The sequence below is a fragment of the Phacochoerus africanus genome, chromosome 9, assembly GCF_016906955.1.
Source record: "Phacochoerus africanus isolate WHEZ1 chromosome 9, ROS_Pafr_v1, whole genome shotgun sequence".
Taxonomy (NCBI): Eukaryota; Metazoa; Chordata; class Mammalia; order Artiodactyla; family Suidae; genus Phacochoerus; species Phacochoerus africanus.
In genome coordinates, this window is record NC_062552.1 from 116,863,187 (window position 1) to 116,888,078 (window position 24,892).

The following is a 24,892-nucleotide window of genomic DNA, read 5'->3' on the forward strand; positions in this document are numbered from 1 at the left end:
TAGTGCTGCCGAGTTTTTCTGTTCACTGGACTGGGCTAAACCTGTCTTGAGAGGTGGAAAAGAAGGAGCTGTTAACACACCCAATATTTAATTTGGAGACAGTAAAACACTGTGCCTAAGGGAATAATGTGGATTCCTTATTAGGGCACGTGATCTTAGATAAATTAACTTCTGAAGTCCTTGGGACTATGTTGTAGGCTTGTTATTTAGGCCAAATTAGTCCAACCTTGCACACAAAGTAGGTGCTGAGTATTCATTGCATTATTTTATTTTTAATTTTTTTTAAAATTTTTTGGCTTTACCAAGGGCTGTACTTGAGGCATATGTAGGTTCACAGGCTAGGGGTTGAATCAGAGCTACACATGCAGGCCTATGCCACAGCAACACAGGCTCTGAGCATCATCAGTGACCTACACCACAGTTCACGGCAATGCTGGATCCTTAACTCACCGAGCAAGGTCAGGGATCCAACCCCCGACCTCATGGTTACTAATAGGATTCTTTTCCCCTGAGCCACAAGGGGAACTCCTTCTTTGAATTACTGAACGTGGATTTCAGACTCATTTCAAATATTCAGTGAACCGTGTGCATATACACAGCTACAAGACTGCTGTATGGAAAGCCCTTTACTGGCCTTTTTCACTTTTGGGTCTCAACTCAGATGTCACCTCCTCAAAGAGAACTTCCCTGAGCATAATATCATTTAAAGTACTTCCCCCACCCCCATTATCTCGTCTTTACAGCTCTGGTGGCCCTGCAATCCTCCTGTTCATCCACTGGTTTCCTTACTATACCCCTGCAACTAGAAAGCAAGATGTATAAAATCAAGGATCTTATTTTCTGTATTCCCACCTCCTGCCGTGGGCCTCGACATCGTCATAAGAAAAACCAGAAGGGCCTAAGCTAAGTGCCTTAGAGGTAAGCACGGGCGGGTCTCAAGTCTCAAATTCCTTCCAGGAGGGGCACCGCCTCCGCCACTCACATGGGCCGCACCGGGGCCCGCCCCCCGAAGGGCGTGGCTTGCAGTGTTGTGTCGGCCGCGTGCAGGCCGTCGACCGGGAGGCGAGCTACGTCACACGCACACAAGCCCCGCCCACCCCGTCTCTCGCCGCGGGAGGAAAAGGGGCGTGGCCAGACGCGAGGACCCCGAAGCCGCCGGTGCTGCCGCCTGAGTTGCCTTCAGCTGGCTGCTCTAGGTTCCCGGCCGCTCAGGCAGCTCGAAAGCCACTCTGTTTTGGGGTCCTCACTGCTCTTCCACGTCTCCCGGAAGAGTAGCTGAGCCGCCGCTGGTGGGGGACTGGGTTTGCTCAGCCTGGGCCCTTTCCCGGCCGGCTGTTGAGGGGGCGGCCCGGGAGGGAAAGGAGGCCGCGCGCAGCAGCCGCTTCAGAGTCCTCAGGTGAGGCGGCGGCGAGATCCTAGTAGGCCGGATAGTTCCGCTTGAGGCGCGAACGGCATTAGGGGCGGGGGCGGCGTCATTTCATCGGAGACTCTGGTCTCTCCGCCCCGCTGGGACTGGGAAGGGGACCAGAGAGCCCCCTTGGGCCCCATCGGCGTGGCTTTGTGCCCCCCTTTTTCTTCCCTTCGCCGCCCCCGGCCTCGTTTGGCCGCTCTTCCCCCTCAGCGAGTTGGGTGGGGAGCGAAGTAGGGGTCTGTATCCACTGACAGCGGACTTCTAGGGACCAGCCGGCGGACCGCAGTCTCCCTTCCTCTGTGTTTATACTTGGCTTTCGTAACAGCCCCTGTCACCGCGGTCGGCCGACCCATCCCCATCCCACCCACACTCACCTTCTCTCCACTGGGGCCTGGAATGTTTACTGGGGGGAATTTCTTGAGGGCTCTGTACCTCTGAAGTCGGTTGGAGTAGTTTGTTCGTCTCCTGGGGCAAGTGCCCAGGGCCCTTCTTCGTGTTTATTTGGGTAATCTTAAGGCACAGGCTTTTGTTTTAAGGCCCTTTAAAACTTTTAAAGTGGGAGGCAAGATATAAGGAATTAATAAGTATGTTTTGATTGCTTTCTTAGGAGAGATAATTTGTCCCCTGATTACTACCAACGTTTATTTGGGAATAATAAATCGTAGGGAGTTTTATATATCAAACATTTCACTTACATTTTCATTTGCTTTCACCTAAACTCCTTGAAATAATACACGGGCATATAATCGTCCCGTTTTATAAGGAACAGGTTTAGAGGGTGAGTTTCTTCTTTAGGTTATTCAGATACTGGGAGGCTAGATAGGGGAGGAAGGAGTTAAAAAGTGGGCTTGGAGTTTACATCGTGGCTCAGGGAAAGCGAATCTGACAAGGATCCATGAGGATGCAGGTTCAATCCCTGGCCTCGCTCAGTGGGTCAAGGATCCGGCATTGCTGAGAGAGGAGGTGTAGGCTGCAGGCTGGTATCTGGCGTTGCTGTAGCTGTGGTGTAGTTTGGCAACTACAGCTCCCATTCCACCCCTAGCCTGGACACTTCCATATGCCAGAGGGTGCAGCCCTGAAAAGACAAAAAGGAAAAAAAAAGAGTGGGTTTGGCTGATTTCCCTATCTGAGCTGCTGTCTAGACTTAGGGCTGTTTCTAAACCTTTTTCCCCTATTTGTGAAAAAAAAAAGGGGGGTGGGGGAGTATTGCTACTTAGCCATAGTGTGGTTGTGAAAATTATGTGTGCTAAAGATAATGTCTCCAGGGCATCTAACAGAAATTAATTCCATTCGGCAGTATTTGTGGGTGCCTACTGTGTGCTGAGAATTCATTGGACAAAACAGTCATGGCCTCTACCCACACACTCTGCTCCTCCTCTTCCCCAAGGGAAACAGAAAAAAAAAGAAAAAAACCCAGATAAAACATAAAGGGCTATGAGGGAGAAGAATAGCGTGCGACTGGAGAATGATAGGACCAAATTTGGATGGAATGAAAAAGAGCTGTTTTTTTCCGCAGATGACATTAAATACTACCAAGAACAAATGAGAATTAATTTTGAAAGAGCTCTGCAGGCAGAAGGGACAGTGTGCACATTCAAAAAACTGTTGCTGGGGGAGTTCCAGTCATGGCTCATTGGTAACAAACCTAACATTGGTGAGGACTTGGGTTCGATCCCTGGCCTTGCTCAGTGAGACAAGGATCCAGCGTTGCTGTGAGCTGTGTGTGGTGTAGGTCGCAGACACAGCTGGAATCTTGCGTTGCTGTGGCTGTGGCTGGTGTAGGCCAGCGGCTACAGCTCTAATTCGACTCCTAGCTTGGATGCAGGCCTAAAAGGCCAAAAAAAAAAAAAAAGAAAGAAATTGTTCACTTTTTAATATACTATTCTGTAGCATGATGACTGATGATTTCATTATCATTGTTTTGATTTATTGTGGCACTGGATAAGTACTCATACTTATGTATCAAATGAATGGCTATGCAGTCATATTGTTTTATTCAGAACTTTGCTTAATGTGCAAATGGTAGGTACTGAGAATTTAAGTTATTGAAGGTGTACTTTAGACAGATTACATATATGGGCACCTAAATTACCCATGATAGTGCTGCAGTTTAATGCTAAGGTAGCTTTTGTATTACTGAGGAGTTTCAAGTTTCAGCACCTTAAAACACACTTCAGAGAAGTGTCATTTTTATTTGATTGTACTGGAATTTTGCGGTATTGATTATTTGATATTTGGGTGCTTTTGCTACATTAAGATTTATCCTTCGTTGAAATAAGAACAACAGTAATAGTGGTAGTTGGAATATGGTAACAGCAACTACTAAAATGAGTGCCTACTATGTGCTAGGCCTTTTTCAAAGTGTTTTTTTTTTGTTTGTTTTGTCTTTTTGTCTTTTCTAGGGCTGCTCCCGAAGCATATGGGGGTTCCCAGGCTAGGGGTCTAATCGGAGCTGTTGCTGCTGGCCTACGCCACAACCACAGCCACGTGGGATCCAAACCGCGACTGCAACCTACACCACAGCCTACGGCAATGCCAGATCCTTAACCCACTGAGCAAGGCCAGGGATCGAACCCGCAACCTCATGGTTCCTAGTCGGATTCGTTAACCGCTGCGCCACGATGGGAACTCCAAAGTGTTTTTCAATATGTTATTTCATCTTAAAACCATCCAATAGTGTAAGTACACTTATTTTCCTCATTTTCTAGGGAGACTTTCTAGGGAAAGTTAAGCGGTTTGCTCAAAGTTACATAGTAAGAGGCAGGGTTAGGCTTTCCAACCCAGGACTGCCTGACTCCAGAACCTGGTCTTAGCCACCCTGCTCTGTTATTAAGCCCACTGATGTTTTTATGTCTCTCTTAACAGGTGCACCAGTAGGATTATTCTGCTGCCATCATGTCCTGGTTTGCTGATCTTGCTGGGAAGGCAGAAGATCTTTTAAACAGAGTTGATCAAGGAGCTGCAACGGCTCTTAGTAGGAAAGAGAACACCAGCAACATCCCTTATAGCAAAAATACTGACTATCCCGAGCTTCACCAGCAAAATGCAGATTTGACTCATCAGACGGGATCTAAAACTACTTATATTTCCTCAGCAGCTGATAACATTAGAAATCAAAAAGCCACCATCTTAGCTGGCACCGCAAATGTGAAAGCAGGATCTCGGACGTCAGGGGAGGCGTCCCACCCTGTTGAAAATGCATCTGTTCCTAGGCCTTCATCCCAGTTTGTGCGAAGAAAAAAGTCAGAACCTGATGATGAACTGCTGTTTGATTTTCTTAATAGTTCACAGAAGGAGCCTACTGGAAAAGTGGAAATCAAAAAAGAGAGGGGCAAGACACCTGTCTTTCAGAGTTCTCGGACAGGTGTCAATTCTGTGAACACCGGTGTGCCCACCGTCAAAACCGTTGAGGAGGATCCTGGGAGCCAAGGCCATGGTAGTTACTCAGTCCTGTGTTTCTTTTAGAGTTAAGTAAATTGGATGTCCTCATAGCCTAAAAGGTTACAGGAGCATCTGTCCTCTGTTTTGTTACCTATTGCTGCTGGTGGAAGGGCAGGCTCTCAGAAACGTGCGGTGTAAACAAGAGAGACGATGTGGAACATGATTAGTTAACATACGGTTGTAGGAGGGATCTTTGAGTGTTTGTTAGTAGCTTTACCCAGCCCAGCATTTTAAGAAATTATATCCAAAATGATTCTCTAAGATGTTTTGAGATAATTTTTTTTTTTTTTTTTTGAAATCTGAAAGAAAACATAGTTTTGGATTTGGGACCATGTCCATTCATTTCTTTTTGTCATTGGTATTAGAAAAATGACAGGAGCCTAGGACTTATTGTAGCTCAGCAGTAACAAACCCAGCTAGTATCCACGAGGAGGCAGATTCCATCCCTGGCCTTGCTCAGTGGGTTAAGGAGCTGGCATTGCCTTGAGCTGCATGTAGGTCTTAGACATGGCTCAGATCTGGCATGGCTGTGGTATAGGCTGGCAGCTGCAGCTTTGATTCTACCACTAGCCTGGCAAGTAGCCTGTGACCCTAAAAAGCCTCTCCCCCCCAAAAAAAAAGACAGGAGGCCATACTTCACATATGTTCTGGATTGTGAGGGTTTTGTTTGTTTTTTGCATGTTTTCGCCCCTTCCTCCCCGAGAAGTAAAGCTGAGAAACTGAACTTTGACCCAGGTTGAAGGGTTGAAGTTACTGACCTAGCAGTGAAGTAAGAGCTTAGAATTCTGGTTTTCAGGTTTTTTTTGTTTTGTTTTGTTTTTGTTTTTTTGTCTTTTTAGGGCTGAACCCTGCGGCATATGGAGGTTCCCAGGTGAGGGGGCAAATCAAAGCTGCAGCTGCCAGCCTATACCGCAGCCACAACAATGCAGGATCAGAACGGTGTCTGCAACCCATATCACAGCTCACGGCAATGCCAGATCCCTAACCCACTGTGTGAGGTTGGGGATCGAACCTTCGTCCTCGTGGATCCTAGTCAGATTCGTTTCTTCTGAGCCACAACGGGAACTCCTGATTTTCAGTTGTATAATTTGCTATGAAATTAGCTCTGCATGTACATCTTCTCACTTGCAGAAATATTAACGTATTTATGTGGGTAATGTATCTACCAAGTGTTTAAAAGAAACAATAAACATGGTAGGTTCTTACAGGGATTCTTTATAGAGTTGATTAATGGAACCTTGTTATGGTCTTAAATGTTATAGCTACTTCCACAGTCTCAACTCAGTGAATAAAATATTTCTTGTATTTCAAGGTAAAGTGGTAAAGAGACGGGATTTGGGCTTTTAAGACAGGCTCATGTGCTAGCAGTTGATGGATTAAAAACAACCGTAGGAGTTCCCATTGTGGTGCAGTGAAAACGAATCCGACTAGGAATCATGAGCAAGCCCAGGGATCAAATCTGCATCCGAATGGATATTAGTCTACTTCTTTACCACTAATCCACAACAGGAACTCAGTTTAAGGTTTTTTATGTTGAATTTTAGCAATGCTTTTTTCCTGAATGTATTGAGATTATTTTTCTTTTTTAATATTAATGTGGTATATAAATCAGTTGACTTATTTAAACCTAAAACCAAACTTAAGTTTCAGTAGATTTCTGCTATAACTAACTCACTGGTAAAGCCATCAGGGTCTAGTGTGTTCTCAGTGAAGGATTTTTAACTATTTATTCAATTGGTTTTCCATCTTTTAAAAATCTGTTTTTGGTAAGTTACATTTTTTCCCTGAGAATCTATTTCATATATATTGGGGAGGACTATATTTATTTTACCTAATTTCACGGATATAATGTTGTTATAGCTGAAATTTTAATGCACACACTAAATATTTATTCTAACCCTGCAGAAACAAAAGATCGCAGATGCTACCTGAAGAATACCAATATCTGGCACTGTGCTAAATGCCTGTTTTTAAAAATAGTATTAATAAAGTGTAATTGACATAGTAAACTACACATATTTAAATTATACAGTTCGATGGGTTTCAGCATCATGTACATGTAAAAGTGTATTGACGTAATATAGGTTATAATAGCTCCCTCAGAAAACAGTTTTTGGTATATTGATGCTCTCTAGTGTGTTTCTTTTCTATTTTGTTATTTCTGGTCTTTATTATTCTGCTTTCTTTGAGTTTATTTTTGTTGTTTTCGTAATTCTTAAGGTGGGTGCATAACTTATCAGTTCCTATTTTTTTTTCTTTTGCTGTGCCTGGGACACATGGACATTCCCTGGGCCAGGAATCGAACCTGAGCCACAGCAATGACAACGCGGAATCCTTAACTGCTAGGCCACCAGAGAACCTCCCCTTCCTTTTTTTTTTTTTTTTGGCTGTGCCTCCAGCATACAAAAATTTCCCAGGCCAAGGATCAAACCCACCCCAGAGCAGTGACCTGGCCCCTGCAGTGGCAATGCTAGATACTTAACTCACTAGGAAGAGCTCCTTCCTTTCATTTTTTTTTTCCTTCTTTTTATGGCCTTGCCTGTGGCATATAGAAGTTCTTGGGCTGGGGTCTAATCAGAGCTGCAGCTGCAGCCTCCACTATAGCCACAGCAACACTGGGTCCGAGCTGCATCTGTGACCTGTGTTGTAACAACAACAGATCATTAACTCACTGAGTGATGCCAGGGGTCGAATCCATGTCTGCATGGATACTAGTCAGGTTTGTTGCCACTGAGCCATGACAGGAACTCCCTAAAAGTAATTTTTAAAATTTCTCCTATTTGTATTCATTTAAAAACATTTTATTTATTTACTTTTTAATTTTTTGGTTGCAGTGTGCAGGGGCTTGATGGGGGATCAGAGTTTCCAGAACAGTGATTGAACCCAGGCCGTAGTGGTAAAAGCACTGAGTCCTAACCACTAGGCCACCAGGGGAACACCTCCAAAAATCTTTATTTTAGAAATTTCACAGAGTTCCCCGGTGGTTAAGGATTTGTCGTTGTCACTGCTGTGGCTCAGGTTCCAGCCTTTGTCCAGGAACTTACGCATGCCATGGGTGTGGCTGAAGGAAAAAAGTAAAAATAATTTCCAAATATACCAAAGTAGAGGTTGATGACGTCCCTCCAACTCCCTGCTACCTTTTATCCAGCGATGCTAATAAATAGCTCATAACTATTCATGTTTCATTTTTACCCTCTCATTTCTAATCCCTTTCTTTACCTCCACAGAATTATTTTGGAGCAAATCACAGATTTCATATCATTTCTTCTATAAATATTTTATTAACTCTAGAAAAATGCAGATTTTAAAAACAAACATTGAGGGATTTTCTGTAGTGGCTCAGCCGTAGCAAAACTGACTAGTATCCCTGAGGACACAGGTTCAATCCCTGGCCCTGCTCGGTGGGTTGAGAATCCGACATTGCAGTGAGCTGTGGTGTAGTTTGCAGATACAGCTTGGATCCCATATTGCTGTAGCTCTGGTGTGGTGCAGCTATAGCTCCCATTCGACCCCTAGCCTGGGAGCTTCCATGTGCTGCAAGTGCAGCCCTAAAAAGCAAAAAAAAAAAAAAAAAAAAACCCAAAAAAAACCTCTCACACCATCATCACCATAAAAATTTAATAATTCCTAAGTATTAAGTAACATGTGGTCGGTATTCAAATTTCCATGTTTGTCTCATCACTTTTTACATGTATGGAAGTGTACAGATCTCAGCTGTACAGACAGACAAATACCTATACCGATGTAACTCACACCTTTATTATGATAAAGAACATTTCCTGGAGTTCGCATTGTGGCGCAGTGTTTAACGAATCTGACTAGGAACCATGAGGTTGTGGGTTCAATCCCTAGCCTCGCTCAGTGAGTTACGGTTCCGGTGTTGCCGTGAGCTGTGGTGTAGGTCGCAGATGCGGCTCGGATCTGGCATTGCTGTGGCTCTGGCATAGGCCCTCAGCTACAGCTCCGATTAGACCCCTAGCCTGGAAACCTCCATGTGTCTTAGGTGCGGCCCTAGAAAAGACAAAAAAAAGACAAAAAAAAAAGGGAGAACATTTCCTTTGGCCCAGAATGCCTCATGTCCTTTTCTGGTTAATCTCCCCACCCCATCACCCAAGCACCCACTGTTCTGATTTTTTTTCACCTTAGATTACTCTTTGTTCAAAAATTTAATGTTTGCCAGCAAAAAAGTAGAATCATATAGTATGAGCACTTTCTCACCTGACTTCTTTTATTCAGTGTGTTACTGAGATTCATTCATGTTATTATGTTAATAGTTCTTTTTTATCATGTAGGATTTTTTTGTATATGGATATACCACAAATTATCCACTCTCTTTTATAACATTAGGGTTGCTTCTAGTTTTTGGTTATTGTGCTTTTGTTTTTGTTTTGTTTGGTTTTTTTTTTTTATCTTTTTAGGGCTGCAGCCATAGCCATATGGAGGTTCCCAGGCTAGGCACTCAGAGCTGTAGCTGCTGGCCTACACCATAGCCATAGTAATGCAGTTTCTGAGCCACATCTGCAACCTACACCACGGCTCATGGCAACTCTTGATCCTTACTTGTCCCACTGAGCGAGGCCAGGGATTGAACCTGCACCCTCATGGATGAGTCAGATTTGTTTCTGCTGAGCCACGTCAGGAACTCCTGGTTATTGTGAATAAAGGTGCTCTGAACATTTTTATACTTGTCTTTTTGTGGGACAATGTTTTCATATTTCTTGGATAAATACCCAGGAGTGGAATTACTGGATGAAGTGGTAGGTACCTATTTAATTTCATAAGACACTGTGACAACTTTTCTATAGGGTTTATACCACTTTGTACTGACACCAGCAGTCTTAAGATAAGTTCCAGTTGCTCCCTATCTTCACCAGCATTTTGTATTGTCTTTTTATTTTTTTATTTTTTGCTTTTTAGGGCCACACCTGAGGCATATGGAAGTTCCCAGGCTAGGGGGTGAATTAGAGCTGCAGCTCCTGGCCTATACCACAGCCACATCAATGCAGGATCTGAACCACGTCTGCGACCTACACCACAGCTCACGACAGTGCTGGATCCTTAATCTGCTGAGCAAGGCCAAGGATCGAATCTGCATCCTCACGGATACTAGGCAGGTTTGTTCCTGCTGAGCCACAGGAACTCCTGGTGTTGTCTTTTTAAATTTTAGCCATCTAACTTGTGTGTATTGGTTCTCATGGTTTTAATTTGCATTTTCTTGATTGCTAAAGGTGTTGAGAACTTTTTCATTTAGATATAGTTCATTTTTTAGAATATACTTAATTTTTTTGGAATAAGTAAAAGGTGGTATCATATTTAGTAATAAATTTAAAGTGATGAATCTGAATGAACAAGTATCTCTTTGGATAAGGCATTTTAGGAACCAATTTGGTACATAACAAATTGCTCTGACCTGTTACTACTCTTTTTGTCCTGAAACCTACAGCTGTTCTTTTATGCCTTTCCAATATTTCCAATGTTGAAACTTCATTTATCTCAAAAGTGATTCTTAGCCAAAAGGGGGACCAAAACCCTTTTTATTTAAACCCAACCACATGAGTTTTCTCTGATTTTCCCCTTTGTGGGACTGTATTCTTGTTTCTTTCTTTATCACCACTCCTTCAATGTATCCAGACTTTGAGGATCTTTAGAGGTCTATATGCTTTATGAATGAGAAAGAAATTTCATCAAAGGGAAATCTATTAAGAATTTCTTGGAGTTCCCGTCGTGGCGCAGTGGTTAACGAATCCGACTAAGAACCATGAGGTTGCGGGTTCGGTCCCTGCCCTTGCCCAGTGGGTTAACGATCCGGCGTTGCCGTGAGCTGTGGTGTAGGTTGCAGACGTGGCTCGGATCCCGCGTTGCTGTGGCTCTGGCGTAGGCTGGTGGCTACAGCTCCGATTCGACCCCTAGCCTGGGAACCTCCATATGCCGCAGGAGCAGCCCAAGAAATGGCAAAAAAGACAAAAAAAAAAATTTCTTCACTTTTTATGATATTTTAGCTATAGCAGTCAACTTGAGCCAAAAAAACATAATAATAATAAAAGAAGCTGCTAATGCATATGCAGCAAACATTTCAATGTAACGATGTATTTGCTTCTTTACAGAAGCCGCCACTAATTCAGTTTCTGGCCATGAAGGGCAAGAGGATTCTTCAAAGGAAAATATATCACCCAACGCTGCCTGTGCTGATCACAACCCAACACCTAATGATGACGGCAAATCACATGAACTGTCTAACCTTCGACTAGAAAATCAACTGCTGAGGAATGAAGTTCAGTCTTTAAATCAAGAAATGGCCTCACTGCTTCAGCGATCCAAGGAAACTCAGGAAGGTAGAACCTTAATTAAATTTTCCAGGGTTAGGAATTTCATATTTCAAAAATAAACTAAAAGTTTGACTGTATCTAAACTATGAAAAATATTTCAGATGAGCCATGACATAGTAATTCCATAGAAATATAGGGCCCAGGTTTGGAAATGGGCCCGATGATTCCCCCACCCATCTGAAACAATCCTGGCCCACTTGGTCATTCTTTAGGAAACATGAATAGGAAGATAGTTTAAGACTCATTGGACTAACTTTAGAAGACGCTTCACTTCACCCAAACTAATTTAGACAGAGAATTTTTCCAGAGACCCTGAACAGTTTGCTTTAATATCAAAGAAATTTTTTTGCTGGCAGATTGCAATTACGGGTGGTATGTAAGGGTATGGAGGCATTCCCTTCATGGCTCAGTGGTTAACGAACCCGACTAGGAATGAAGAGGTTTCGGGTTCGATCCCTGGCCTTGCTCAGTGGATTAAGGATCCGGCCTTGCTGTGAGCTGTGGTGTAGGTCACAGACAAGGCTTGGATCCCATGTTGCTGTGGCTGTGGTGTAGGCCAGTGGCTGTAGCTCTGTTTCGACCTCTAGCCTGGGAACTTCCTTATGCCACGGTTGCGGCCCTACAAAAGCAAAAAAAGAAAAAAAAGGGTATGGAAATCTGTGCTACATTGCTCTTTTTGCACCAGTTTTCTAAGTTAAAAGAATATCATTTTGCCATAGTTATTTAAAGAAACAGCCTTTCCAGTATTTATCTTCGGGTTTTGTTTTTGATTCTTTTGGTCTTACTGAGGTGTAAATTGTCTGCCCTTGATTAGGATTTCGCATTCCTTCCTGTCTCTAGCAGAATGCCAAGAATTCACTGACCACTTGAGTGTTGTGAACTCTCCTCTGTCTACTGGTTTTGACTCCCAGATGCTTTATGATATGTCTCCAGGGAAAAATGTTTGTAGAAGAGCAGCTAGCTTCATGCCCCTTTCCAACCAGTTAACTGTAATGAATATAGCTTTGAATGTTGGCTTCGAAAAATAGAGGTCCCTCTTGGAGCAAAAAATTTGAGGATATTTCTAAGCTCCAGTTTTAGCAATAAGTCCTAAAGGGACTCAAAGAAGAATCTCTGTGTGCTCTGAGAAAGATACGTTTATTTATAGAGAGACATTTCTTTTCTTTTTAAGAATTAAACAAAGCAAGAGCACGAGTTGAAAAGTGGAATGTTGACCATTCAAAGAGTGATCGAATAACTCGAGAACTTCGAGCCCAGGTCGATGACCTGACTGAAGCGGTGGCTGCGAAGGATTCCCAGCTGGCCGTTTTGAAAGTGAGACTCCAGGAAGCTGACCAGCTGTTGAGTGCTCGCACAGAAGCACTGGAAGCCTTACAGAATGAAAAATCACGGTAGCTATCTATATGAATAATGAAGAAATGATCTCGAATGTTTCCATGCAAGTAATGATAAACAGATACTCTCTTACGAAAGGTTAGCTCTTGGTAGTGCTTAAAGTGGTGCCATTAAAAATGGATCTATTATTTAAATCGTTTTTTGTTTGTTTTTTTTAGGGCCAAACCTGCGGCATATGGAAGTTCCCAGGCTCTAGGGGTCAAATCAGAGCTACAGCTGCCAGCCTACACCACAGCCACAGCAATGTGGGATCCGAGCTGTGTCTTTGACCTACACCATAGCTCATGGCAACGCCAGATCCTTAACCCACTGAGTGAGGCCAGGGATCAAACCCACGTCCTTATGGATACTAGTTGGGTTCGTTACCACTGAGCCATGATGGGAGCTCCTATTGTTTAAATCTTGCAATGCATTGTTAGCAAATTCTGAATTTAAAAATATTTGAAGAGCAGTGTCATCAATCTTTTGACAGATGATGATGTGTGGTGTGTGTTTATATTTGGATGCCTAAAAATATCGATTACAGTCCAGTAAAAGGAGAAGATATTTCTCTAAGAACGTTTTAATCAAACCACCTTTTTTGTGTACTAGTATGCCAGTTGTCTAGAAATTACTTTTCAGTCGTATACTGTGGAAGTGACTTATTTCAAGTGATTTATTTTCTTTTAGAATAATGCAGGATCACAGCGAAGGCAGTAGCCTGCAGAATCAGGCTCTACAAACTCTTCAGGAGAGACTGCATGAAGCAGACGCCAGTCTGAAGAGAGAGCAGGAGAGCTATAAACAAATGCAGGTTAGAATGGGAACAGCAGGGTTCTTTTATCGTCTGAATGAGGAGGAATGGCATTTTACTCTAATAAAACTCAACAGTGCATTTCAGAAAATGCTGTTTCTGTGACAGAAACTAAATGTTTGAACTTTTAGCTTGATCTTTGCTAAATTTATTTAATTTTGTATGTTGAAAAACAATCCAAATCATGTTCGTTGGCGACGTCTTTTCATTTAATTTGGTTGTGCAGCCAGCATTACCAGTATTTGATAAAAAGCTTTATTCTTTTTTTTAAGCTTTTTCTGATTTCAGTTTAATCTGAGTCTATTATTTCAAGAGAAAAATGTACATAATATTTATTTAGAGTTTTATTTTTACCTGAATTTTTGGATCTAGTTTAGTGATCTTCAGCTCTGTCTGCACATTAGAATCTCCTGTGTGGCTTTATTACCTTCTGATGCTGTCTTTGCTCCCAGGGACTCTGATCCCATTGTATGAGGTGGGGCATAGGTGTTGGTGTTTTGGATTTACAGATTTTCTCGTGTAGCTAATGGGCAGTCAGGGTTGAGATCCACTCTTTAGGGCTGTCTTTATTCAACAGGTGAAAATAGTTCAGCCATAAAAGTGAGTAACAGATAATATAGCCTTTTAAAATTTTTTATTAATATATTTACCCAGTATATCTCAAAGTACTATCATCTCAATATGCGGTTAATATTAAGAATTATTCATGAGATATTTTGCATTCTTTTTTGCACACCGATTCTTTAAAGTATGGTATATTTTACACTTAGAGCCTCTTTCAATTCATTCACTAAATTTTCTTCAGAAATACTTGATCTGTATTTAGAGTTCATAAGATTTACAGGTGAAAAAGTTGTAAACATACTCAGAAGTTCTCCAATACCAATTCCTCAAAAAGTTAAGCATAGAGTTACCATAGGACCCAGCAGTTCTGCTCCTCAGTATATACCCAAGAAAATTGGAAATACATGTCAACACAAAAACTTGCCCATGAATGTTCATGGCATGTTCATAGCAACCTTATTCATAATAGCCCCAAACTGAAGACAATACAAATGTCCATTGGTTGCTGAATGGATAAATGAAATGTTGTCTCTCCTTGCGAGGAGATACTATCTAGCCATAAAGGAGAATGAAGCATTGACTCATGCTATCACATGCATGAACCTTTAAGACATTATGCTGAGTGAAGGAAGGCAGACACAAAAGGCCCCGTATTATATGATGCCACATATATGAAGTGTCCAGAATAGGCAAATCTATAGAGAAAGAAAGTAGGCAGTGGTTGCCAGGGGCTGGGAAGGAGGGAGGAAGTTTTCTCTTTGGGGTGAAAATGTTCTGAAATTAGGTAATAGTAAAGGTCGCACAACTCTGAAAACACTAAACGACACTGAGTTGTATTCAGGAATGCACCCAATTATACACCTTAAAACGATAAACCCTGTGGTGTGTGAATTACATCCCCATAAATCTGTTATTAATTGAATTGAATTTCAATTTTTATGTCAATTAAAGTCAACTTAAAAATTCATGTCTCAGTTGCATTGGACACATTTTTCATGCTCATTAAGGCCTCGTCTTGCTCCTTTTCTTCCAAATGGAAGTTAGTATTGGATCAAAGGTTTGTGGGCCTTAGTTACTGGTGTGTGTCTATAAAGGCTTTCTTACTTCTGCCTCACCTTCTGAGTTTTTTGGTGATGGGAGCTTTTGAAAATAAGGGTAAAATAGAAATAATTCTCAGAACTAAATCTAGGCTAGTAAGGGTCAGACCATGTGTGTTTTAGAGTTTGTGCTTCGAAAGTTTCTTAAGCTAAGAAAATTGCATTGAATAGGAATAGTTTATTAGAAAATCTGAAATAAAGGAAAAACATTAGCCATGACATTGGAAAAGATGTAACTGTGTAGTTGCATCTTCCATTTGTTTTCTAATAGACTTTCTAGTTTTCCGTAGACCTTTATTCCTTGATTAGCTAGTACCAGACCAGACCTAGTATCCAAGTGACCAGGTTCACCTGGGAAGCGTCTTAAAAACAGAACTCCAAGCCCATTCTCGGAAATTTCAATTCAGTAAGCCTGCGGACAGCCTTGGGTGGCTGTATTTGTTTGTTTATTTTTTTTGTCTTTTTAGGGCCATACCCAAAGCATATAGAGGTTTCCAGGCTAGGGGTCGAATCGGAGCTATAGCCGCTGGCCTGCACCACAGCCACAGCAACACCAGATCCAAGCCTTGTCTGCAGCCTACATCACAGCTCACGGCAATGCTGGATCCTTAACCCACTGAGCAGAACCAGGGATGGAACCCGAGTCCTCGTGGATACTCATTGGGTTCATTAACCACCAAGCCATGACAGGAGCTCCCGGGGGGCAGTATTTTTAACAGACTCCCTAATTGATTTTGTTTTTTTTGTTGTTGTTGCCAAGTTTGGGAGCCACATCCTTAGATTTCCTGTTCTCCACTTCCTAACCATTGAAGAACTTTTTTACCTCTGTGTTACGTTGTTGGGCTGAGCTAATAAATCCCATAAGGTATCTAAAGGGATGGCTGTAAAATGTATTTCAGAGCAAAATAGTATAATACACATGATACAAACATTTGTCACAGAGTGAGTTTGCGGCCCGTCTTAATAAAATGGAAGTAGAGCGTCTGAATTTGGCAGAAGCAGTCACTCTGGCAGAAAGAAAATACTCAGATGAGAAGAAGAGAGTGGATGAGCTACAGCAGCAGGTCAAAACGCTTAAGTCCAATGTGGATTCCTCCAAGCAGGAATTAATTGACTACAAGCAAAAAGCCACGAGAATACTCCAGGTAAGCATGAGAGACGCACATGTGTGAGGGTTAAACTGGGCCATTTGACTGAGAGACACTCAGGCTCTCTACAGAGCTATGAGAAGGTTTGTTCCTATTTGGCTGGTTGCCTTCCTTTTCTTGGAAATATAAAAAAGATGAAATGTCTCCTGTTACTTTTCTTTCTTTCTTTCTTTTTTAAACATTCATTTTGCCACTACCTAATTCAGGTCTTCAACCTGTCACCTTAATCACCTTGACAATATCAGTGTTTGTTTGTTTGAGGCTTTTTGGCTGTGCCCGAGATGTGGAAATTCCCAGGCCAGGGATGGAACCCAAGCCATGTCAGTGACAGCAGTAGGTCCTTAACCCACCAGGCCACCAGGGAACTCCCTACCAGCGTTTGTTTTTAAAAAGTGTTATCTTCTTCCTTTGATCCCTTGAATCTTTCAGAGAAGCTGGCCTACCTCGTCCAGCTCACAGATCCCCTCTCGCAGCCTCTTCCCCGCTCCCTTAGACCTGAGATGACCTTACCCTCCACTTTACTAGTCATCTAATGTGGTTTTCAGCTTCTCCTTCCTTTGCCTCTCACACCAGAGGGAACACCTGTCCTTTACTTTTTTTCTAGGATAATTTTCCTGCCTGTGCCTTGTTTCTGTCTCCTCCCACCTCATTTAAGCCATTTCTCTGTAAGTCTGTCCTCTTTCTTTCTTTGTATCTTTTCTGCATTCTTCTGGCTCAGCTTGCTCAAGGGTACGTGGTTACTTAGTAGAAGAACAAAGACTAGATATTGAAACACCTGCCTGAGGAAGAAAACACTGCTTTTACCTTTTTGACCACTTTGATCCATTTCCCTGTCCTTCTCCTTTTAATGCCAGACTTGTCAGAATTCATGTGATATCTGCTGTTTTGTTTTCTTTTCTTTTTTCTCTAGAGCCACACCCAAAGCATGTGGAAGTTCCCAGGTTAGTGGTTGAATCAGAGAGAGCTACAGCTGCTGGCCTACACCGCAGCCATAGCACTGCAGGATTTGAGCCGCGTCTGTGACCTACACCACAGCTACACCAGATCCTTAACCCACTGAGTGAGGCCAGGGATGGAACCCACATCCTCATGGATACTAGTCGGGTTCATTTCCACTAAGCCACAACTGGAACTCCTGAGGTCTGCTATCTTTGTTCTAGAGCTGTTAACCTGTCACATGATTTCTGTCCCCACTACGTTTCTGAAATTGTCTTCTCAAAAGTCTTTAATGACCTAACTATTCACTGTTAAATAATTACTTTCAGTCCTCTTGCCAGTTTCCATCCCTTTTATTTCTTTTATTTTGGTAGAGTTTTTTGACACTGTGACTCTTCCTGCCTTCTAATGCTACTTGTATTGCCTTAGCTCTCTGTCTTATCCTGACTGCTGTTTGTCTCTGGTAGGTCCTCTTCTTCCATGCTCTTTTGTTATTCTTTCTTTTTTTTTTTTTTTTCCAACAAGAGGCCTTCACATATTTATTACCGAGGCAACGTGCTATACAGAAACAACATAAAGAGAACCCATTTCCTGATATATATCCAACAGTGGCTGTGCTGTTTTCACTGTGACAGGGTACGATGCAAGTGAGTGACTGCCACACAGCATAAATATGTGCACCAACTCATGTGCGGAGGCTCCTTATAGACCCAGCTTGGTTCTTCCAATGTCTTCTCTCAAGAGTCGTACCTGATTTTATTACCAGTTTTCATTCGAATCCATTGAGGGATGGGACAATTCTCCTTTTGCTTCTTGGCCAGGAATTGCTTGATCCTGAAAGTCTTGTGAGAAGACACGGTGAGGAACTCATTCAGCCGCACATAGGATGGCGGAGAAGAGAGAGCTTGTTATTCTTTCTTACTTTGCCTTATCCTATACTCTGCTTCTGTCACTTGCTGTGACTTCAGCATGGCCCCTACTCCAGCTTCCTACCTGGTTTCTAAATGCCTGCCATGCATCTCTACATGGGCTGTCCCAACGCACAAGTCAGCTTCCCCTTCATCCTTTTGTTTTGGCAAATAATATCAACATCTTCCTAGACAGCGAAGCTCGAAATGGCAGTATCATTTTGATTCCACTATTTCCCCTTAGCCCCTACCTCCTATTGGTTGTGAACAAACACCTCTTTTAATTCCATTTTCGTGAAATATCATTATCCATTTCCTCCAAACTCTTCTCTCTAATTATTTGAGTTTATATCACTAATTTGTTAAATCATCTAAGAGGTACTCAATTGAGCTCCTCACTATTCACTGTGGACTATAATAGGTGCTGAGGATACTGGGCTTAAAAGGTATCCTTTTTTTTAAGGGAGTATTCTTTTTAGTGGGATGGCACTTCATTATAATTGATATAATGAAATTATTGATGAAGTACATAGGAGCTTGATAGAAGAGGCTCTTAAAACCTGGAGATGTCAGGGGTCACTGGAGACGCTGTGTGAAGGGGAACCTGAAGGATGAGTGGGAAGACTCATCAGTGGGAGGCGCTTTCAGCTACAATAGCCTGGGCTAGAGCAGAGGGGCCCCGAGAGAACATGGCGTGTTTAGGAGACTGTAGCTGGTTCTCTATTGCTGCAGCATCAAGTGTTAGAGGTGAAGAGATGGGAGATAAAGCTCAGTGACAGCAGAAGTCAGATCTTGGAGGGCCTTGCCTACCATGCAGAAGAGTTTTGGTTTTTTCCTATAGGTGATGGTAGGGGCAGGCCGGGGGCCGTTAGAGGATTCGAGTAGCACCGTCAGATTTGGGTATAAAGACCATGGCAGCTGCGAATAGCTTAGAGGAGTTTTGGATCCCTAGCACCTTGCCTGGCCCTTAGTGGGTACTCACTCGGTAAGGTGTTGAATACATTGGAGGGATGAGGCCTGGGGTGGTGAGATGAAGATGATAAAGAGGCCATGATTCAAAGTAATGGTAAGAAATGACGAGGACCTGATCTGAGTTTGTGGCAGTGCAGATGGCAAACAAGGGACTGCTAGGAGCAATGTGGGAGGTAGAAGGTATGGGACTTGGAGATTGAATTGGAAAAAGAGAGAAAAGGGCAAATGGGATCTAGGATGATTTCCAGGTTTCTGGTTTGAGTATATGAATAATATTCCTTTGTGCCACCAAAGGAAAAAGCAGGTTAGTATTGAAGGAGACAGTGATAAATTATGGTGAGTTTGCAAAGTTGGTGGCAGAGGGCCCTGTCCAGAGTGAGAGACATTATCTTTAGTACATAGAATGCTTAGCACAGCACTAGACTCATTGTAGGTTCTTCATAAATATTTGTTGAGTGGAACACGATGGGGAAAAAAAGCATAAGAAAGGATGAGAAGAAAGTGTGAGAAAAATCTTGTTAATAAAAATTTTCCAACAATGACATGGTCCTGGGAACTAAAATCCAAAAACACTGTATGACAAGGCTCTGTTGCTTTTTTTTTTTTTTTGTCTTTTCTGGGGCTGCACCCTCAGCATATGGAGGTTCCCAGGTTGGGGGTCTAATCGGAGCTGTAGCTGCCGTCCTATACCACAGCCACAGCAACGTGGGATCCGAGCTGAGCCTGCGACCTACACCATAGCTCCTGGCAATGCTGGATCCTTAACCCACTGAGCGAGGCCAGGGATCGAACCCACAACCTCATGGTTGATAGGCGGATTTGTTAACCACTGAGCCACTACAGGAACTCCTCTGCTGCATTTTTATCCCTATGGATTTAACAATCTGTGGACTTTTTTTGATGGAGAAAAAACTGGAATAGTTCCATAGTGGTTTAGTTGGTGTGTGGTAGATGATACTCAGTGTGCAAGCTAATCTCTGCTTCGCTTATTCTTTTTTTTTTTTTTTATAATAGTCTAAAGAAAAGCTGATTAACAGTTTAAAGGAAGGCTCTGGTTTTGAAGGCCTCGATAGCAGTACTGCTAATAGCATGGAACTAGAAGAACTTCGGCATGAGAAGGAGATGCAAAGGGAGGAAATTCAGAAACTGATGGGGCAGATACATCAGCTGCGCTCTGAGTTACAGGTAAGATTCATTAGAGTTGAGCTTCACAGTCAGCCATTTACCCCCAGCTCTTAGTGGTTTGAGAGATGACAGATTCATTGATTCATTTCGGGGAGGGTATTAGTAAGATAAGGTGTGAAACTTCGGGAATCCTAGTTACCGTATAGAAATGAATCTAAAGCAATAGGTCTCCTGTCTATTGATTGACTTCACGTTATAGGAATAAGAAACATAGGTAATCAGATTCATTCATTCAGCAAATACCAAGTATTTGCCAGGCGTAGGCATAGTCTAGGCTTAGAGTTAGAACAAGGAACCAGACAGCATCTCCATACTTATGGATCTTTCACTCGAGTGAAAAAAATTAGGTTTGGGCAAATTTCTAAAGCAAGAGGGTGTTTTCTAATATTAGAACGGGCTTAGGGATGATCTTTTATAATTTCATGAATAATCTTAATAATTTAGAGTTTCTGTGTAATTCATATATTTAAAGGTAAAATTGAGCTGCTTATTTATCTTAAACATACGTCTTGGACATAAGGGTCTTTGATATAAGAGGGTCTCTGAGGATGAGAGAAGATAAAGTGCAGGGTAATGAGCCTTCTGTTCTTAAAACAAAAACCTTTCTGCCAAGAATAGTTTTCCTCGCATAGCTCGGCACATTACTGATTTGTAAGATGTACGTGAACTATCATGGAAAACGTGGCGGTGGTGGGAGTGGGCTAGTTTGTCTGGGGCTCAGGTTTGACTGTCAGATCAAGATGCAGATCCTGGGTCCCGATGTCACACTTAAGAGGTGGGTTACCTTGCACCAGGTACTTCATCTCACTGGGTCTTAGTTTTCTTATCTGTAAATTGCAGATAAGAACGTGGTTCTCAGGAGTTCCCATGGTGGCTCAGCGGTAACAAACCCAACTAGTATCCATGAGGATGCAGGTTCGATCCCTGGCCTCGCTCAGTGGGTCAGAGATCCGGCGTTGCTGTGAGCTATGGTGTAGGTTGCAGAGGGGGCAAAAAAAAAGAAAAGAACCTGGTTCTCTTAGGAACAAGGGATAATATGTGTAAAGGGCCGAGCATTGCTCCTGACACATAGCAGGCTGAGTAAATAGCAGCTGCTGTTATTTCTGGGCGGGGGGGGGGGGGTTCCTTATTATTCTTTGAAGTAGGGTCTTTTTTCTGTAAATAATTTTCAATTCCAAAGAGTTTGGTCCCATAAATTTAGAAGTTGAGTAAAGGCTACACTTATTCATACCTATTTAGGGTCTTTTTGTTGCAATTATGAAATGATTTATTTATATCGCATCCCTACCCCAGCATCACTGATGACACTGACACATTTTCCTACCCTTTCTCAAGAAGTTTGTGAAGTTGATAATAAAGAGTATAGCATTAAGTCTGGCAACATGGAAGAACTGTTCACAGTTTTAGTAGCTGTCATTTACCGAGCACTTAATATGCCAAGCACTTCACGAAGCGCTCACCATATATCCTGTCGTTTATTCTTCGTCGTTAACCCCACGAGGGCGCTACCGTGTTCTCATTTTACAGTTTGAGGAGACACAGGTGTGGAGGAGAGTAACTTGCCATGACTCGTGAAGTGGCAGAGCCAGGGTTGGAAAGCTAGTCTGTCTGATTCTAGAATATGTATCCTTAACCACTGTGCAGACTGCTTACCTCTCAAGAATTCATGTGCTTTAGTTAAATTGATGACAGAGATTAGCCCCCCTTCTGCTGACCTGAAAGTGGTAGGGAAAGATAATTTAACTTATTGCTGTTTTCGTCTAAGTCCACCAAATTGTGTGATGACACTGATCATCTGAGAGTATCATTAATCTGTCAGCTCTTTCAAACAGCATGCCAGGTGCCAGCGGTTGTGGAGATGAGTGTGTGTAACACAAGGTACCAAGAGCTGAAAAGCGACATGAAGGTGCAGGTTTTTGTCTCATGCAGTACTGCATGACTGCACTGATGCTTACCCCGTGGGGAAAACGTAGAGACAGGGAGCTGTGTTTACTGGTGGCTTTCACAGGAAACCTAGAAGGTGGTTTTTGAGTTTGAAGAAGTGAGAATAGTGACACCAAGTGAAGAAGTTAGTGTGGGAAGAGGTGCAAACAGATAGTAGTAATAGAGCTAAAAAGGAAAATAATGTGCTAATAACCTTAGGTGATATGAGAGAAAAGTTCTGTTTTTACTGTGTGTTGGATTACTGATATACACACATATACAAAAGCTAATTATAACCTGCAGTTTCAGGGGACTAAGGCAGTGAATCGTCTTTGAGGTTATGTCTCTATTCTTCTTGAAATCATTAGTGGTTTTGTTTTGTTTTGTCTTTTTGCCTTTTGTAGGGCTGCTCCCACAGCATGTGGAGGTTCCCAGGCTAGGGGTTGAATCAGAGCTGTAGCCACTGGCCTATGCCAGAGCCACAGCAACACAGGATCCGAGCTGCGTCAGTGACCTACACCACAGCTCATGGCAATGCCGGATCCTTAATCCTTAATCCTTATGTATTGTTTCTGAAACTGAGCAAGGCCAGGGATCGAACCTGCAACCTCATGGTTCCTAGTCAGATTCGTTAACCACTGCGCCATGACAGGAACTCCAAAATCATTAGTTTTTGAATAGAGAGGTAAATCTCCCAGTGAGCCGCGCTGTCTGCGCATACTTATTCAAACGGTGGTTTCTGCTGTGCCATCCTGTCCATTTCTTTCACCGTTTGCCGTGTCTTATAGTGAAGTCTGTGTGCTTCTCTTAGGCTGCGACTGTGTCTCATTCACCTCTCTCCCTCCAGTGCCTGCTGAGCCCTGTTCACAGCGCCTGGTGATTGCTTAGTAAATATTGGACTGAATAGCTCATTATTGCCTTCACATGTAAATGCATCTTTTTAGGACATGGAAGCTCAGCAGGTTAGTGAAGCAGAATCAGCAAGAGAACGGCTACAGGATCTGCAAGACCAAATAGCTGGACAGAAAGCATCTAAACAAGAACTTGAGGCCGAGTTGGAGCGACAGAAGCAGGTGAAGTTTAAGGTTGATGACGACCAGGCAAGACTGCCCACTAGCGGTCCTGTGAGGAGACATCTAGTGAAGCAGCTTAGAGAAATTCTTCGAGGTTGTGCTCAGAGATCCCTCCTGCCTTGCTGCCCCACCTTCCTCATTGTTTTTTTTTAACAGATGAAAAATAGAAGCACAAAATAGTTTTGAGATTTGCCTAGTATCACACAACTGATTAGAGACCAGAACAGAACCCAGAATTCTTTCTACGGTTCTGTGTTTTATTATACCTCCTTGTCAGAGTGTGTATGTATAGAGCACTTAAAACATCACTCGATTTTCATATTTTATTTCATTTGTACTTTCTAAAAACAGTAGTAAATATTACTTAAGGGAGTTCCTGTCATGGCTCAGCAGTGATGAAACTGACTAGTATCTGCAAGGACGCAGGTTCGATCCCTGGCCTCACTCAGTGGGTTAAGGATCTGGCTTTTCTGTGAGCTGTGGCGTAGGCTAGAAGCTACAACTCCACTTCAACCCCCAGCCTGGAAACGTCCATATACTGTGGGTGTGGCCCTAAAAAAACCAAAATAAATAAATATTACTTAATAGAAATAGAAATACAGCATTAGTTGTATAGACTACTCTTTCTGTTTGAAAAAATGCTTATAAATGATGTTTAAAGTTATGTTTCTTTTGATTAGTATAATTGCTTCCCAAGCCAAACTATTTTACATTAATATACTTGTATAATAGTATTAATGCAGTTAAACATGTTTACAGTAACATTTTTGGAATAAGAATCTGTATTTAATATTAATAACATCTATAATTTACTGAGCAACAGCATATTATAGGCACTTAGAATGCATTATCTTATTCTCTCTAAACAGTAAAATCATTGTTCTCTTCATTTTACACAAGAGAAGACTATTTGTATATTTCTCAGCGCCTCATTTATAGCATTTCTAGCTTTGCATATTTATATTCTTTAAATATTTTCTTATGAAGATGTATTGTTTCTGAAACTGATTCTATTCTCAGAGAAATGTTTGTTTTTCTTATGAAAGTGGCATTTGATTCTGTTTTCTGAGTAGTTAGAGAAAAAAATCTCTAAGTAGCAGCCTGTTGGGCACATCCTAGGCTGTCGGAGATAATTTAGTTAGAAGATTAGCTGTCCTTTTACAGATTGCATTTTAGCATATTTAAGGAGCTATTACATATTAAAAGGCAAAGAATGGATGTTCTTGATGGTTAATGAGATAACTTTCACTGTGTTACCGCCGATGTTTTCACCACATCCCCTTCGGTGCCCTTTTCTAAATTGAGGGAGGTGAGTAAGCAGAGTGGAGCCAAGTGTAGCTCTAGGCTGTTTATTTAGTAACCAGATGTTCTGGATGGGAAATACTTCATCTTGGGATTAAATAATCTAACCTAGAGCTTAGAGGAAGCCGGGCAGAACTTCTTGTGAATTGTTACTCCCCTACCTAATTACCTTCCTCATTTTCTCTTTTTTCACTTGTCTCAGTTTTTTCCGTCTGAAATGAGCAGGTTGAAATAAATGTTTAAATTAGCCTCTAGCAGTTTGATTCCATTTCACATTTGCTTTTTCATACGTCTCCCTCTACTTTGCCTGCACAGTTAAGCATGGTGCCTTTGAAGATACTTAATGACTTACTCTTTCTTCCCCGACGTGTGCTTTACTTTTTACTTCGGGTCTGACGCCACGGATTGTATACCTTGG

The 24,892-nt window shown here is 42.2% G+C and overlaps 1 protein-coding gene across 3 annotated transcripts in view; it reads left to right on the forward strand.

Annotated features, from left to right (window-relative positions):
* Window positions 1-1,205: 1,205 nt before the first annotated feature.
* The window catches only part of GOLGA5 (golgin A5), a 36,668-nt gene continuing 12,981 nt past the window's right edge, over window positions 1,206-24,892 (forward strand). Inside the window, exons 1-8 of one of the 3 annotated variants that reach the window (XM_047794978.1) lie at window positions 1,206-1,396; window positions 4,277-4,847; window positions 10,957-11,184; window positions 12,350-12,569; window positions 13,243-13,366; window positions 15,969-16,172; window positions 20,006-20,176; window positions 23,044-23,172. In XM_047794978.1, coding sequence (XP_047650934.1) covers window positions 4,307-4,847; window positions 10,957-11,184; window positions 12,350-12,569; window positions 13,243-13,366; window positions 15,969-16,172; window positions 20,006-20,176; window positions 23,044-23,172 — 1,617 coding nt within the window. In that variant the 5' untranslated portion in view covers window positions 1,206-1,396; window positions 4,277-4,306. The remainder of the gene's footprint in view (window positions 1,397-4,276; window positions 4,848-10,956; window positions 11,185-12,349; window positions 12,570-13,242; window positions 13,367-15,968; window positions 16,173-20,005; window positions 20,177-23,043; window positions 23,173-24,892) is intronic. The other 2 variants (XM_047794977.1, XM_047794979.1) reach the window with 2 other exon arrangements.